The sequence below is a fragment of the Solea solea genome, chromosome 8 (genome assembly GCF_958295425.1).
Source record: "Solea solea chromosome 8, fSolSol10.1, whole genome shotgun sequence".
NCBI classification, from domain to species: domain Eukaryota; kingdom Metazoa; phylum Chordata; class Actinopteri; order Pleuronectiformes; family Soleidae; genus Solea; species Solea solea.
The window spans coordinates 12,114,680-12,130,283 of record NC_081141.1 but is presented as its reverse complement, the minus strand read 5'-3'; the positions used below and the strand labels follow the sequence as shown (position 1 = coordinate 12,130,283).

The 15,604-nt window shown below is 39.6% G+C and overlaps 2 protein-coding genes across 5 annotated transcripts in view; one reads left to right on the top strand and one right to left on the bottom strand.

The window, feature by feature from the left end:
* Window positions 1-293: 293 nt before the first annotated feature.
* Window positions 294-10,838, bottom strand: suds3 (SDS3 homolog, SIN3A corepressor complex component). 3 transcript variants are annotated; one of them, XM_058636884.1, is made up of 13 exons: window positions 10,652-10,838; window positions 9,024-9,093; window positions 8,623-8,678; window positions 7,710-7,781; window positions 6,497-6,516; window positions 6,232-6,388; window positions 5,941-6,036; window positions 5,058-5,119; window positions 4,940-4,961; window positions 4,255-4,284; window positions 3,563-3,668; window positions 2,772-2,856; window positions 294-1,149 (listed from the first exon to the last, which is right to left on the bottom strand). In XM_058636884.1, exons 1-13 carry the CDS (start codon window positions 10,761-10,763, stop codon window positions 1,051-1,053), a joined length of 987 nt encoding a protein of 328 aa, XP_058492867.1. In that variant the 5' UTR covers window positions 10,764-10,838; the 3' UTR covers window positions 294-1,050. The 3 variants fall into 3 exon arrangements, with proteins under 3 accessions (XP_058492867.1, XP_058492869.1, XP_058492868.1); XM_058636886.1 differs by lacking the exon at window positions 10,652-10,838 and adding an exon at window positions 9,902-10,170; XM_058636885.1 differs by lacking the exon at window positions 4,255-4,284.
* A 2,927-nt stretch (window positions 10,839-13,765) lies between these two features.
* Window positions 13,766-15,604, top strand: part of taok3a (TAO kinase 3a) — a 59,201-nt gene continuing 57,362 nt past the window's right edge. Inside the window, exon 1 of one of the 2 annotated variants that reach the window (XM_058635952.1) lies at window positions 13,766-13,918. The gene's annotated coding sequence lies outside the window, so the exon portion shown is untranslated. Of the gene's footprint in view, window positions 13,919-14,196; window positions 14,398-15,604 lie in introns of those variants that run through there. The other variant, XM_058635953.1, reaches the window with a different exon arrangement.

Below are 15,604 nucleotides of genomic sequence, written 5' to 3'. Positions count from 1 at the left end.
TGGTAGCACTGGTGTGACAAAGGAAGGTTATTGGTTTAAATCCTGGTTTGGGTTTGCATGTTGTGAATGGTTTCTTGTCTCTGTGTGTCATTCCTGGTGATGTATCCAGTGTGAACCCTGCCTCTTGTCCAGTGTCAGCTGGGATTGGCTCCAGTTCAAGGACGAGTGTATAGATAGTAGTAGCAGTATATAATGGATGGACTTTTCCTCACTAATCATTTCCATTCCATTGAAGACCCACAACTGTGGGACTACACGTCCTGTTTTGTTAAGTAGTCAAAGTCAGCAGGTGATAAAAGACAGAAAACATTTTAATAAAATGGAACAGTACAAATCAACAGTCAACGTAAAGCTCTGCATGCAAATACAGATGAAGTATCGGAGATTGTTCACATATGGAGAGGATGGAAAAATAACAAACATTTTAACATAAAATCTTCAAAATAGATTTTCTTTTTTTCATCTGAGCAGAGCAGGTCACCATGTGTGGATGAGTGCAAAGAGGACATTACTCGTGGTATAAGGGATGAATTACTTATCTCTATTTCTTTTATTATACACATCCATTGCTCCGTTTTGTTTTTTTTGTAATTCCAGTAGCACAAATCCTGTTACAAAATGTGAATTCTGTGTTTGCTTGATTACAATTCGGAAGGCGTAAAGAAAGTTTCTGTTGGTCAAAATAACTTAATGTTAAATGTAAATGAGAACACATCTGTGTAGGAAAGATTTATGTTGACAGCAAAAGACGGTAGCCTTGTTTACCACCGCTAACTTCTGTCATACACATGCCACATAGTGACAAATAATGCTGAAAAACAGTCGCTAATTGTCTGTATGACCACTGTTACTGTACACGCATTTGTTTAATGTACAGCGGGAAAACAATCCTTGGTCAAAGAAGACTGTATGTTGGTGTGTGTGTGTGTGTGTGGTTGTTGAGGCCACATGACAAATTGGACTCCGACGCAGCCAATAGGAAAATGGCAGAAGAATGAGCGAGTAGATGAATGGATAAATGAACAGATGGGCGTTGGGTGGGGTAATGTTTCATGCAGCAGACCGTCGACGGATGACAAATGCTCCTCTCTGCAGCTGTCCCAGGTAGATCCTCATCTTTGTGCTGTCGCTTGTCTTCCTCACCCAAATCTGGAGAGCAAAGACAGAGAAAAATACTTCAGTGTAGTCATGGAAAAAACCCAAACCAAACCAAACAAAATGATGCCCTCCAGAGTGGCTGTCGCTGGTGAGACACGTCTGTGCAAGCCATCACTATCTACTATGAACCAGGCTGTGAGAGGACATCCAAAATGGTTATCTTTAGAAAACAATGTAATGGTTTTTGACTTCCTGTCATGCTCGTGATCTGGCAAAAATGGAGCACAGGCGTTCAGTGGAATCCCTGGCTTAAACACACAGTGTGAGTGAAGATACACAATATACAATAACTTATAGTTATTTTAAAGGTAAATTTAAAAGGTTCATTCAAAATTTCATGTTTAAAGACACATTTTTTAAGTGCAATAAATTCCATTTTTTACGAGTTCATGTCAATGAGTAATTGTCTGAAATAGCTGTTATTTTACTTTTGACCAAAATAATTGTGATTATTATTTTTTCCGTAATCGAGCAGCCCTACTAGTAAGTCTTCCCACTCCAACACTGATGAAGTAGGATTGTCTGGTCTTCCACTGAATTCAGAGTGTTAAATTTGGTGACACTTAAATCTGTGTAAAGACATGCACTGAATAACCTAAGTATTTTTTTTACTGCCAACAAATCCCATCAAACAACCAGAACTGGCAATGAACAACTTTCCTTTGGCAACGGACCAAAGCACAATAGATTCCACTGAACTCACCATTTAAAAAAAAAAAAAAAAAAAAAAAAATAGGTCATGAATACTTGATGAAAACTTTTTTGGGGCTGGGTATTGCTACTGATTCACAAGGTCGCAATTCAAAACAATATGGATTTATTTAGAGATTCTCATAATTTGGATCTCTTTAACCTGGTGCATTATCTAATATATTAATGCTTACATTAAAATTTGACCCAGCAGTAGTAACAATAATGCACTTTTTATTTACTATGGCAACACAGTCCAAGGCTTCAGGACAGTCATCTGTGATTCAAACTCAAAATATACAGCCTATGAAGTGGTCAGACAGTTTGATGTATTTACCAAGTTGTACAGCAGAGGGCACTGTGAGCAGAGCTTGGCCTGCATCATGCCCCCATCAGAAACTAGAAAACTACATCAGTAATGTTTTGGTTTTCTTGCAATGATGATGGAGGAAACAAACTAAACTGTCCTACTGAGCAGACAATCACGACACAATAGCTTCTGAAAAGAGTATTTTCGGTTCTACATCATAGATGTCAAAGTAATACAATAGAGACAATGACAACTTATGACTGAGCTAACAATTTTATGAATCAATCAGAAAGAAATCAGAAAAATCAATATTTTTTACCCAGCCCTAGTGTATTAGTACCCATCTATTGTACTAGTGAGTACTTACATTAGCAAAGCAGTGAATGTGGTCAAACTAGTGTGAATTTGTGGTAATGACTGGACGTGTGGCACTAGTGTGCGTTTAATGGTTTGTTGGACAACAGTAGAGCTCAATGGCAAAGAGAAAAAGCTTGTCAAGCTCTAGTTACACAGAGAAATGTCTCAGAATTGTCATTTTTATACATTAAAATATCAGCATCCTCACATTTAAGTAGCAAAATCAGTTGTGTATGCAACATGAGCTGAAGCTCACCTCATTGGTTCCTACTGAGCTGATGACACAGCTAATCTTTGTGTTGTCCTTTGATTCCAAGTAAATAGCCTGGCTTTTGTGGTACCTATCAGCAAAAAAACATACAAAGAGTTAAAAACAAAAACCATACGTTTGGCATTTACAGTGAGGAATGACACAAGTGTAGACAGGAGAGCAGTTCATTATTCATAATTTTACTCAGCTGAATAAACCACATTCCTCCTGAGATGGCACTAAATAGATAATTGGAGTAGAGAGTCAAAACAAAAAGTCTATTTTAATGGCTTCAAATTGTCAGAGGACAAAACCGACACAAGGGAGAAGACTGACAATGAAAGCACTTGATCATTAAAAACCAACAAAAAAAGAATGACGCGTGTCTCTGCCTTTGCAAATGACTGCACCTTCCTTTCCCTGCCTGTGTCTAACAAGATTCTGCCTTTCTTTAAATTACCTTATGTCCTGACACATGGCTGACGCAGAGGTCTGCACTCGAGCAGAAGGGCGTCAGAGCTGTTTGATCAAGGATTTTTATTCCCTTTACATTCATCACCTTCTTCAAGTACCAGCACTTACTTAGTGGCTGCCAAGTAATATCTCTTTCTGTAGCCAGGACAAAAAGAAGCTGCATCAAAGAGCTCCAAGTGCTTATAAAATGATGATGAGGACCAGCCAAACACGGGAGGCCATCAAAACCATGGAAACATGGCCATCTAGTGGTGACATAAGCTACACTGTTAAGGGAGAAGCAGCAGGATGACTGTTTTTTGGCTATGAAACTCAATAATTACCATCTTTTGTCGTAGTAAAGTTTCCCCTCCTCGATGCGTGCCTCGTAGCGCTGTGAAGGGTTGTCCATGGGAGCTGTGGGGACGTGTTCTGGAGACGAGGGGGACACTAAAGAGGGATAAAGGTCTGATCAGCAAAAGTATGCTAAACCTTGCCAAACTGCATCTCATCTCATTTGAGATCAAGTATGAATCTGGAAAGGGTGGATTCTAGGATGCATGATATCGGTATCGGCAGATATTGACTTTAAAATGTATTATCGGATATCGGCAAACGCACCAAGATCTGCCGATATGACAAATGACTACCACAGTAGGCTAAATAGGCTGCTACCACCTTAACTTCTATGCTGGCCGCGCCTACTATTATAAAAGGTTATATCTACATCAGCTGCAACATGAGTATGCAAAATATGTCATTTTTACTACAGAAGAGACTAATGGTGTGTTTCCACTGCCTAAGTTGCGCTTCCACTAGCATAGTACCTGGTGTCAGCTACTTTTTCTAGCAGCTCCTCTGGCGAGGTTCAGAAGTACAGAACAAATAGTTTTAATTAACTGATTCTAATGAACAACTGCGTTACAAGTCACTAGTGTGTTGTGTGTAAAACGATGTGTGATGGCAGTTTCATGCAGCCGTGCAGTGATGACTCCGCCCACATTGAGTAGATACTATTTTTCTGTGGAAAACCAACCTAAACTGTGCCGTGTCGAGTCGAGTTGACCTGGGAACAAAGTAGAAAAGGGCCAAAAATTACCTCTGCAATTGGGCACTCCAGATATATCGATATATCGACAAAAAGTCCAATATCGTGCATCCCTAGTGTAGTCACCTCCCACTCTTAAGAGGCGTGACCAATGGATTTAGATGAAAATACCTCTGTACACCTGATCCAGACAACATACGTAGAGCAATGAAACAGTCGTGCGTGTTGCATCAGCAATGGCTATCTAGCAATGACTTCGATGACTTTTGCTCGGGTGGTGCTCCGTGGAGCAAGTTGTTTAAAACGGACCCAACAGCTGAATCAAAAGACAGCTGCTCTTCGGTGGCCGCCGTGTTGGATGTCATGATTGCGTTAAAGCCCATCTCGAACGCACCATTGATTTGTGATTGTTCCCTTTTTTTTAGGAGATTCTGTAGTTGGCCAAATCTGTGTCCTTGCTGACACTTCTGGCAAGGACACAGTTATTGGCACAGTGAAATGAAATCGCTGGCCGACTCGTCTGGGTTCACCCAGGCTACTAACTTATTAGTTTTTTGCTGCGAGAGCAGCTGCATAATTAGCCATTAGACGATCAAGTACATTTTCTGAAATTAATAAAAAAATATTACTTAAGTCAAAAGTGTAAATAAAGTGAAGGGGATAGCTGACATACCTGGTCGTTTTGGTGACTTGAGCTGTGGAAAAGATGGTGAGAAGAAATGTATGTACATTATTAGAATAAATATTAATCAGGTCCATGTATGATGTGACTTTAATCCAGAAACACTTACTTTATTAAGTGTTCTTAGATCTTCCATTATTTGGTCATCTGTTAACAAATAATTTAGCTGAGGTTTGAAGAGTTAAGGAAGATGAAGCAGACATTATGAAGACATAATTCACTAACATTTGTTTTGCAAAGGTTCATCATATTGAAAGATTACAGGATTCTGCTGATATGTTGTTTTGCCGTGTCACTTACTCTTTTTAAAAGGGTGAGGTAGGTGACATATTTTGGGCATTAATGAGCAATAATTCCATAATAGTCTATAGTTCTAGTCTTGGGGAAATCTGGAATGTGGCAGGAGATTTAACCAATCACAGGGCAGCTCAGAGAGAGAGAGAGAGAGAGAGAGAGAGAGGGCACACCTATTGGCTGTGATACTAAACAGCTGCACATCCACATCTCTTTGGTGGAACGACTGCTTTTCTAGCATTGGCATGTCTATACACAAAGAAACCTTAAAAAAAATAAGGGAGTCTGACAGAGAGTGGAGAGATTGGCTCAGGTCATCTGTCTCTGCACATCTGGTGGGATGAACTCAGGAAAGAGAGGATCTACTGTATGTGATCCTGCCTACTAGAGCTTTAAAGACCTGTGACCATTTACTGTGAGGTGATAAAAGTGGACGCCATGTTGTCAGTTGTGAGTTGAGCAGGAAATTAATCAAGAGCCACAGACGTGTCTGCTGCTGAAAACAAGAAAGCTTCATCCCAGTGACTGCTATAATGCTGTCCTTTCGAGAGACTGACATGGCCACTAAGTTGGCAACCTCTGACTTCACTTTTGACTGAAAACAGAAGGGAATCAAAACATGCAGCGTCAGTAACTAATCGCAAATATTATTAAATAATTAACCTCTCACACATTCATCTAAAGTATAGGAAGGATATCTGGTGCAGGTTTCCTCCTTTTATCTGGTATCGGGACTGGATCGTTGGGCCGTCTCCTCAGCTTCCGAGTCATGATAGGTTTTACTTCCATTGAATCTGTGAATGAATGATAGAATGACAAATGGAGATAGTATTCAGTGTCACATTCCTATTTTATGAAATGCAACCACACATATCAATATGTCAGACAGCAACTTGTTTAACTTGAGAGAAAATCTGTGCCAACATAAAATTTGACCCCATATCTGCTCATCACGTTCCTGATTAATCATAAAATCCTGGCTCCCTTACCACCTGTCAGCTCCATTGTCAATTTTTCATTCTCGATCATCTTCTTTTTCTCCTCCAGCTCTGCAATTAGGTTTTCCTTCAGTTCCACCTTTTTATCATCAAACTCCTTCACTGCTGCCTTCTTCTCCTTGATGTAGTTCCTCTCCACCTGCTCTGTCTGCAGAGGGTTGACAAGCAGAAATGACAGAGGAATAAAGGATGTTTCCTTTGTAATACCCCCAAAAAAGGAAGGTTAGTTTCAAATAAATTACAGAATAGTACTCACCTCAAGTTGGAGAAAAAGATCTGTAAAAGTAGAGAGAACCATTAATGGTCATATAGAGCAAGCATCAGTTAAATGTCACCATCACATTAGATACATCTGTCAAATAAAGCTTTATTTAGGCAAAAAGAGAAGAAATATTTAGGAAACTGAAAAATACTGCTGCATTAGAGCTTAATCTTTTGGATCGAGAGTTTACTTTTTTGGTTTATTTATTTCTGTTTTGCAATGCATACTAACCATACAGACTAAGTTTGGTCCCCTCCCCCCACTCTTTAGTTCGGGCTGATTTCTTCTTCTCGTTATCACCTGCACACTGTTGTTTTGAAAGCACTGCTCAAAGCCAATGTTCTGCCCTTGCCAAACAAACCAAACTAAATTAGGAAGCACTCCAGGGGGCTGTTGCACAAACATGGGAAAGTAGGTTATCTGAGAAAGTGAGGCTTAACCTATGCTACTGAGATCATTCTGACGTAGTCGGGTGCACAAACACCAAACCAGGATGTGCAGGTGCAGCTTGGTGAAAGCCAGGTGTAACTAATAAGTGCACATTCATGGCTTCTACATGATACATGATGCATTAAAAAAAGGCAATACAGCCTCTATTAATAAGATCATAAAAAAGCCTGGCGGACCCACTGCATGCATAAGTAGACGAATATAAATACTTACAGAGCAAAATAACTATTTTCAACTGTTGGTTATATAAGTCAAACAGGGGTTGGGTGCCTTTGAATCTGTGGAATCTGTACTGTAAATCATGTTATGGACTTTATATATTGCCCTTGTCACTGATTTAATTGAAACCGTCTTTGCAACCTCAAGCCATTTCTAAGCATCTAAAACTGCAGTAATATTGAATAGAAGAAGCTAAAGCTACTAAAAAACTATAGCTAAAAAACAGTTTCATAAAATCCATAAGCCTAATAATGACTATCACAATAAAAATGACATTGATTGAATTACAGATTATCTGTAATATTTTGATTCAGGCCAATAAAAATTAGCTAAAATACATCCAGAAGATCATGAATAACTGTAATTCACATTTATTTTCTGCTGTCATCCAACCGACTCGAGGCTAAAATCAGCCAGGATAACTGACATATCCTGGCTTAATCCCTTATCTTGCAACAGCCCTCAGCACTTTAATAATCTCATTCAATCATGTGAGTGTGGATCAATCAGAGGCAGCACGGCAGTGTCTCTAACTTGCCTGCATTTCGGAGTCTCTCTTTGTACTGCTGGTCCAACTTCTTCATCCTTTTCTGATACTCCTGCAGTGTACCTGCACAGAGAGAGTGTCATTTAACAAGAAACGGATGCATCCCTGTTTATGTATGTTTTTAAAAAAATAGCACTTTCTGAATTGTACTTGTGTGAAAGGTGCTATACTTAAGATCTCAAAAGCATTTCGGTTGTATTTGTGTTTTCTTTCAATTCATAGTTATTTGTCATGAATAGTATGGTAAAAACGTATCTTGTAAGGATTTGACGACGTCATCTATACGTCATTTAAGGTTTTAATATTAACATAAGTCAATATTTGCAGCTTGCAAAATTTCTACTTCCGAGTAACGGTGTCAGTCCCCAAAAATATACATCTGCAGGTCTCTAAACATTATGTCTTTGGTTAAATTATTATGTAATTCCATCACAGGGCCAAATATAGAGACAAACAACCACCCACCCAAGTGAATTACATCGATATATTTACATTTAGCTTTACAGCCCAAAACATGTAATTCCCTGCACAATTTCTACATTCAGCATCAGTCTGACTCTGAGCTTTTAGTATCAATGAACATAAAGCCTTGATATTAAAGGGTGGTCCGTTGCAGACAATGGTTTGTCATCAGTTATCAATGGTTTCTCTTTTCAGCCAGAGAAACCGTCTGAGCTTTTAAACCACCTATGAATCTTTCCTTTACAGCCCAATGCTGCAATCCCACTCCACCACTGTGACTAATAAGAAAGGATTTGGCTGTGTTCTTCAAAAAAATCTCCAGTGAAACTAAATCCCCCATCCTCTCACAAATCCCACAAAATAAACTGCACCAGTCAGTCACACTTGGCAAGAAAAATAAAAAGTGACTCTTCCAATCATAAGAATATATCCGAGTGATTACCTTCTTGTAACTGCTGCAGCTGTGTTTTCAGGGAGGCCAGTTTATTTGTGTATATTCTGCAATGGAATAAACCAGAGGCGATTTTCCTATTACCTTCTTTTACAACAACTATTGCAATACAATTTCCTTCAATATCAATTCAACATAAGATAAATATACCGATAATAATTTTATAATGCATTGTACAAACACACTTGATATTTTTGTAAATATAAGCATCTTTGCACTAGTTTATTTTGTGTTGCATTCTCCTAAAAGGAGCTATCAAAGGCTGCAAAACTGAATCTCAGTGAAAACCGACTATAATATACATATCATAGTGAATTTAGACGGCATGAAATACATTCATTTTCATAATATTAATAATCAATTACTATGGGATGGCCCAAAAAAACACTCACTGTTCTTTGATTTCCACATAGTCATCCTCATCATGCTTGGCAAGGTCTGTTTCACTGGCATCCTCTGTGTCTGGGGGAAAGGCAATGACAGAAGAAGAACGGAATCATATTTCAAAACTAAAACTGATTCTGTTTGAGATATAAATACAGTCCAAATTATTATGTTCGGCATGGTGCACCATTAGACAATTATCAAAATGACAAAAACTTGGTGCAGCTGAGCTAAGTTCACAGACAGACAGACAGGAAGGCAGGCATACAGCAAGCCAGGCATCAGATCAAAGGACGTGCGTGGCAGTGGAAAGGTAATGGTGAATAGTTTGGGAATGCCCTCTGGTGTGTTGGATTCGGATACCGGTGTGTTGGCACATTACATACACGGACCTTCAGATCAAAAGTTCGGTGAGACAAAGCTGGGGTGAGCGCGTCTGCATCCAGCGACCGGTGTTCGTAAATGTAATGTCATTGCTGCAACGAGCGAGGCGTCAAGCATTTTTTTCCGCATGGTGAGAGGATTCAGAAACGGTCCCCGGCTAACTTAGCAGCGCTGTCACACCAGCAGCGACTCTCTCGGGGCGAAGCTAACGTGTCTGACAGAGGCTGATGTTTCCATGATGTGGCAAACTTACAAACCAAGTTCGCAAACACTAGGCAAAGCTGCTGTCACCTGATGTTACCTTCGATGCCCCCGAGGCCCGGTCGTGCCGAGCTGACACAGCAGCTTTCATTTTCGGTTAGCATTTGCGCTAGCTTAAGTTAGCTCAGTCTGCTGTTTAAAGAGTAACCCCGAAACAGAAGCGCGAACACATCCGGGGGAAGGAATACAAACAAACGCTAATCGCTTTGAAATCGGTGTAAGTAAACTGACACTAGCTAACCTTGTAGTGTTGACATCGCCTTGCTTCTCTCTGCCCTTGTCTCCCTTTCTCTGCAACCGTCCCGTCTCGGTGAATAGTGTGAAAAGGGCAGTGCAGTGGACACAACACGCAGGGTTTCGCCAGGCTGGCGAACTGTCAACGCTTACAACCAGCGTTACGTAGCTAATTGGCTAATTAACGCTATGATCTTACCCCCATTTAGAAATTATTCATGAAGGCTGTATTAGTAAAAGCCAGCTGGAGCAAAGGAGGTCTAAATTAACGTTACTAGTTTAAACTTATTGTATTTTTTTTTACTTATATCCGCCTGGGTAATTATATGGTTAAAGTATTTTTGACGTTCTATACGTAACCGTAGCTGGTTTCAAACATAAATGATTCTTAATTTTAAGCGTCAATGAAATTGCGTTGAATTCGCTTCTGGTGCGCGGCCGCGTAAGCGCTTTATCTATTTTTACATCTGCTGAAATGATTCTGGGCAGGAACTTGGTTGGCGGCTAACTTACATGGTGCTAAGCTAGCAAGCTAACTGTACGTGTGGTGCAGCTCTGTAGCCTTTGAAGTGGGCATAATATAAAGTGGATTTGCATTTGAATAATGATGCCCGAGAAATCAATTTCCAGCATACCTGTGGCGAAAAGCAATCCACATACTGCGTTTAAAATAAGTTACAATTGTGCAATAGTAGTCCGTTTCCGTTCCAACAAGTAGTCAGAGCCCGACGAACAGGCAGCTTTCGTTTAACGTTACCTTCTTCCGAGTCTCTTCCCCTGAAACTACGGTCGTCGTCGTCATCCACACTATCAACCTCTTCCTCATCGTTGTAATAATCCACCATAGGCGATAGTAAAGTCGAAGCCATTTGTTCGCTGGAAAAATGTAAACAAACACAAAAAAACAATCGATTTGTGTTTTGCAGCTTGGATTGGGAAAAGCGCCTACAACTGACAGGACCTCTGAGGATCCGGCTGTCTGTCCTTATGCCTGTGTAAAATGCTTCTATTATTAAATGTTGATAATAGGAAACGCAATCGATTTTTCAAAAAATGGCACTGGTAGTGTAAGATAAAGCAATAAATAAATAAAAGCAGTATATTTGATGTACACATTTAACACCTTAGCAAAATCATTTAAAATGGCATGTTTACGAACACCTACAGCTGTTGGGTCTCTTTGTTTTGGCACTCGGCTGGTTCACTACACGTTTGCGACGTTCACTGTCCTCCAAACACGAGGGAAATCTGTGATAATTATGTTTTTCTTTCTCAAACTACCACCGTTTAAAGTGTTGTTTTTTTTAAAAACTCCTGTCTGTTAACCTGCCATAAAAGTGCCTAGTTATAAATGCCCTGTTATGCGTTAACTCGCAGGCTCCAAAAGAGCAATACAAGTTCCTTTTTTATTTAGACATTGAACGTAGCAGCACCCGTCATAGTTGGTTTAAAAACAGATTAAAAGTTAGTACAAGGTGTATTTTCATTAAGTTTTTTATAATGATGTATTATAGGTATTAATTTAGTGCTAAAACAGATGTGCACTTAATTTTTAGTATGTGTACAATCACGATTCTTGTCACTGTTGTGGCTCATTAGAAAATGCAAAAATCACTTCTAAGACAGGGTTAATGTCTGTTGGGTATTTGTAATAGTGAATAAGGTTCTGAAAATAAACTTGGGATATTTATGTTTGTGTTTGTTGTTTTCTCTCTCAAGTCCACAGTCACAACAAACTCTGCCATTTCATGATCAAGAATTATGTGACAACCAAACGTTACATTTATTATGTGTCATTAACACCGCAGTGCTGCCAGCAACAACAGCTACAACTACACGCCACAGGGAACCACCTAGAATCCTATCTTAATCTGTGGGTTTATGTACTTAAAAAAACGCTTGGCCTATAATTACAAATGTTATACTCAGTTTTGATAATTTCATCAGAGTTATGTACTTGGTTATGTACACTACTTTTCAGGAAGCCGAAAGAATATGTTAATGTAACCAGGAGTAGAGGATTCACTGATTTAAGCTTATCAGACATGAATAGTTTCATTTATTAAGATAAGATAAGATAAGCTTTATTTATCTCACAGTGGAGAGAAAACGGCGTTACAGCAGCTCAACAATAGATAAAAAACAAACAAACAATATACAAGTAAGTAATACAAGTAGGAAATTATTTACATATATATATATATATATATATATATATATATATATATATATATATATATATATATAAATAAATAAATATACATATGTAATAAGGTGCAGTTTCTCTCGGTGGTAAAAATGTACAATGAGTGTAAACATGGCGTTATGGTAGACCAAAAATGAAACTCAATCACCAGTAAGCTGACTTATTTTATAATTTTACATTTTTGGACAAAGCAAGACATTTTAACACATCACTAGGGGTCTTATGAATCCATCCATTTTTGAGTCCATGGAAACTGACCCAGCATAAAAGACACTGAATGCACTGAATATTACCAGGGTTACCTGATTTTACTCCACAATATAAACAATACTTCATTTAAAAGCACCTCATGCTGATGTATGTTCCCACTTATATATGCTCTGATTTGCACATTACCCTAGTGGCCCAGTGGATATGGCACTGGGTTCAAGTCCCTCTGTGGTACGTAGCTGTACCAGACATCTGCTACAGCACAGTTACAGTATTCACAAGGTGAAAATCATCTCTGATATTCTTTGTGTATAGCCTACAATTTCTATGCTATTGGACTGTTGGGCAATATGATCAATTATAACCGATACAAATACAATTTTAATTGATGGACACTATTTTTCTTATCAAAGGAAAGAAGTAACAAGCAAAGTGGAATTCAAGATGGAAAATAAAGCAATGCTATAAGTGATTTTCAAAAGTTTTTCGTAAGTTTCACATTGATGCACAAAGAAGGGAAATGGAAAACACCACAAAAATGCCTGACACGAATGCTTAAAGACCACACATAAACAAAAGATAAGCTAAATGGCCATCACATGTGCACACATATAGCGACAAACAACCATTCAGTCTCATATTCAATTTAGAGTGACCAATTTCCCTAATCCTCAGAATGCATGTTTTGAGACTGTGAGAGGAAACCAGAGAATACCCATGCACACACGATGAGGCCCTTGTTCCAAGTGGGCCTCAAACCCGGGTCTTCTTGCTGCAAAGGCAAGATCACTAACCACTACACCAACTGTGTGGCCCATACAACAATACAATAAGGTACAATCAGAGTAAGATGTGCTTTATCAGTTATTCATAGGCTACATTCTGTCCACAAAAACAAGAACACCCTAATGATGTAAGTTATCATTAATTGACAAGACCATATATTTGTTTTTTTAAATAAATATTGTTTTTATAAAATAAATGCATCCTAATGGCTTCATTTTTCCCCCTCAAGATGTATGTGGTTAGCCAGACTGCATCTTAATTTCGACCGGGTTCATAGTCTTTGCTCATAACACAGCTGGAATTTAAAATACAAACAGCAGGTGGCAGCATTACACTACATAATACACCCAGGAGACGCGCTGGTCGCTGGATTGTAAATTCTAAAGTTGCAATAGAATCGGGGTGACTCAGTTCATGCATCTTTTATGAATGGCAAAGAAAATAAGGTGTGTGATTTTTTTTTTTGGCACATTTTGTTATTCATGGTAACTTTGCTGAAGAGATAGGAAATGCGTTCTGTTTTCTGCTTTTCATTTGAGCATACTTGCTCAACAAGCAATTTTGTATTTAAAAAGGGGAGAGCAAATGGGACAATTCTGTGCTCGTGCTTCACTGCAACTTTATTTCCGGCCGACTGTCTGTCAAATGAGCTGTCAAACCCGCGCGAGGGGTTGAGCTCGTGCTACTCCGTCATTCAGGAAGTCCACACCAACTGACAGCACTTCACTTAAGTCACACCGACGTCTTCAGAGTCTGACTAAACGCTCCTGAAGTGCACCGGCTTCTGAACTACGACGAGTTTTCTGTTTTCTACAAAAAAAGGTGAGTGTCTAGTTTCCCTCTCTGCTGTCACTGTTTCTGTTAACAGCTCTCCAAACTGATGTGACACTTCCTCTTGTCTGAGCGGCTAAGCTATAGTAGCTACACAGCACCGCGGTTTTATAGTGGACCCAAACGCGCTGCCCTTCCTTGGAGGTTTTGCACCTGAAGTTGTAAATGAGCACCGTCGCCTGGTTTCGTCGTTGTTCGGCTTGCCGTGTGTGTGTGAACGCCAGTCCAGTCAGTGGTGGCGAGCACTGAGAGCGGCGGCAGCAGTAGCATCGATGGTGGGGGGGTGAAGTGTGTTTAAGTGCGTAGGTCTGCTGGTTGTCGCGGTCCTCAGCCGAGTGTGTGTTTGCTGATTGACGTGTTTGTGCACCTGCTGTAAACCTCCGCTGAATACTTGTGGGATATTGACGGTTGTAACGCGGCGGATGAGACGCTTTTTCTCTCTCTCCTCTGTTTGGTTTCGTCCTCAGCGGGTGAGTATGAAGAAAACGGATGACAGGTTGAACATGAAGCGCACAGTTGAAGATGGGGTTTTATTTTTGTTTTTAAATGACGACATAGCAGCTGGATGCTGTGCAAACTCTGTTTAAATATTGTCATAAAATGTGGGTCGCCGTGCGTGAGTCTGTCACACATTAAATGACCGTGGCACCTTCCATTGCACCTTTCATTGTTGTGAGTGAGATTTTTACTATTACTGCACAGTCCCACTGGCTTTCAGTTGAGTCCGTGCGTCGTTCACGGAACCACATTTTACTACAATTACTACGCCTCCGTGCAGTCGTCAACCAGCCAGGCATCAACCCGTCAGAATCTTGTATGACATCTTTTTGCGTTCAGCAAAAGCCATAGTCAACAACTTGTACGTTATTTTACCTTTTTATTCGTCACCTGCATGCACGGCGCTTGGTTAAAAGTGAATGCAAACGCGCTCGACATGGCAGATGTGCAGAACAAGCTGAGCACGAAAACCCAAGCTGACCCAACATGATGTCATCTCTTGTTTTGTGTTGTAGAGCGCTGGCTTTCACTGCGTGCCTCTATGCGTATCGTTTGTAAAGACGTTACTCTAATGAAGAAGAGGCCTGCCCACGCAATTTCAGGATTTAATCCCACACTGTGACATAGTCCCTCCCTCCCATGGTATTCAAATATTTATAGTATTTTTTCCCTCTTCATTTCCTTTTTCTGTTCAGAGGTTTAGAGCAGGGATGTGGCGTGAACTCATTTCACACAAATTTGTTCTGCAGAACAAAGAAGTGTAGCAGTTTTAAATAGGGCTGCAACCAACACTTGTTTTTACTATCAAATGGTTTTGTTGTCCATTGCATTTTTTCAAAGTGTAGTCCTGTTGTCAGCTTTTCTACACTTAGAGACCCTAGCTTTAAGAATCAGAAATACAGTTCTCTTGTTTTTTTATGTTACCATAGTGCAAGTCCACTTGTTGACATCACCCTGTAGATTTATTGTCAACCTACTAACCATGCTACTGATAAAGGGAACCGAAAGTGACACACTTCCTTATTAGTAATTGTATCTAGAGCAGTTGAGCTTTTATGATCTACACTGATTGCACCATTTTAAAGGTAGTATTTACGTCAATGCAGTTGGCTGATAATACACACATTATGAGTCTTGTACCATTGGACCTAATTGAGGTTAACTACATCTGGTGACATA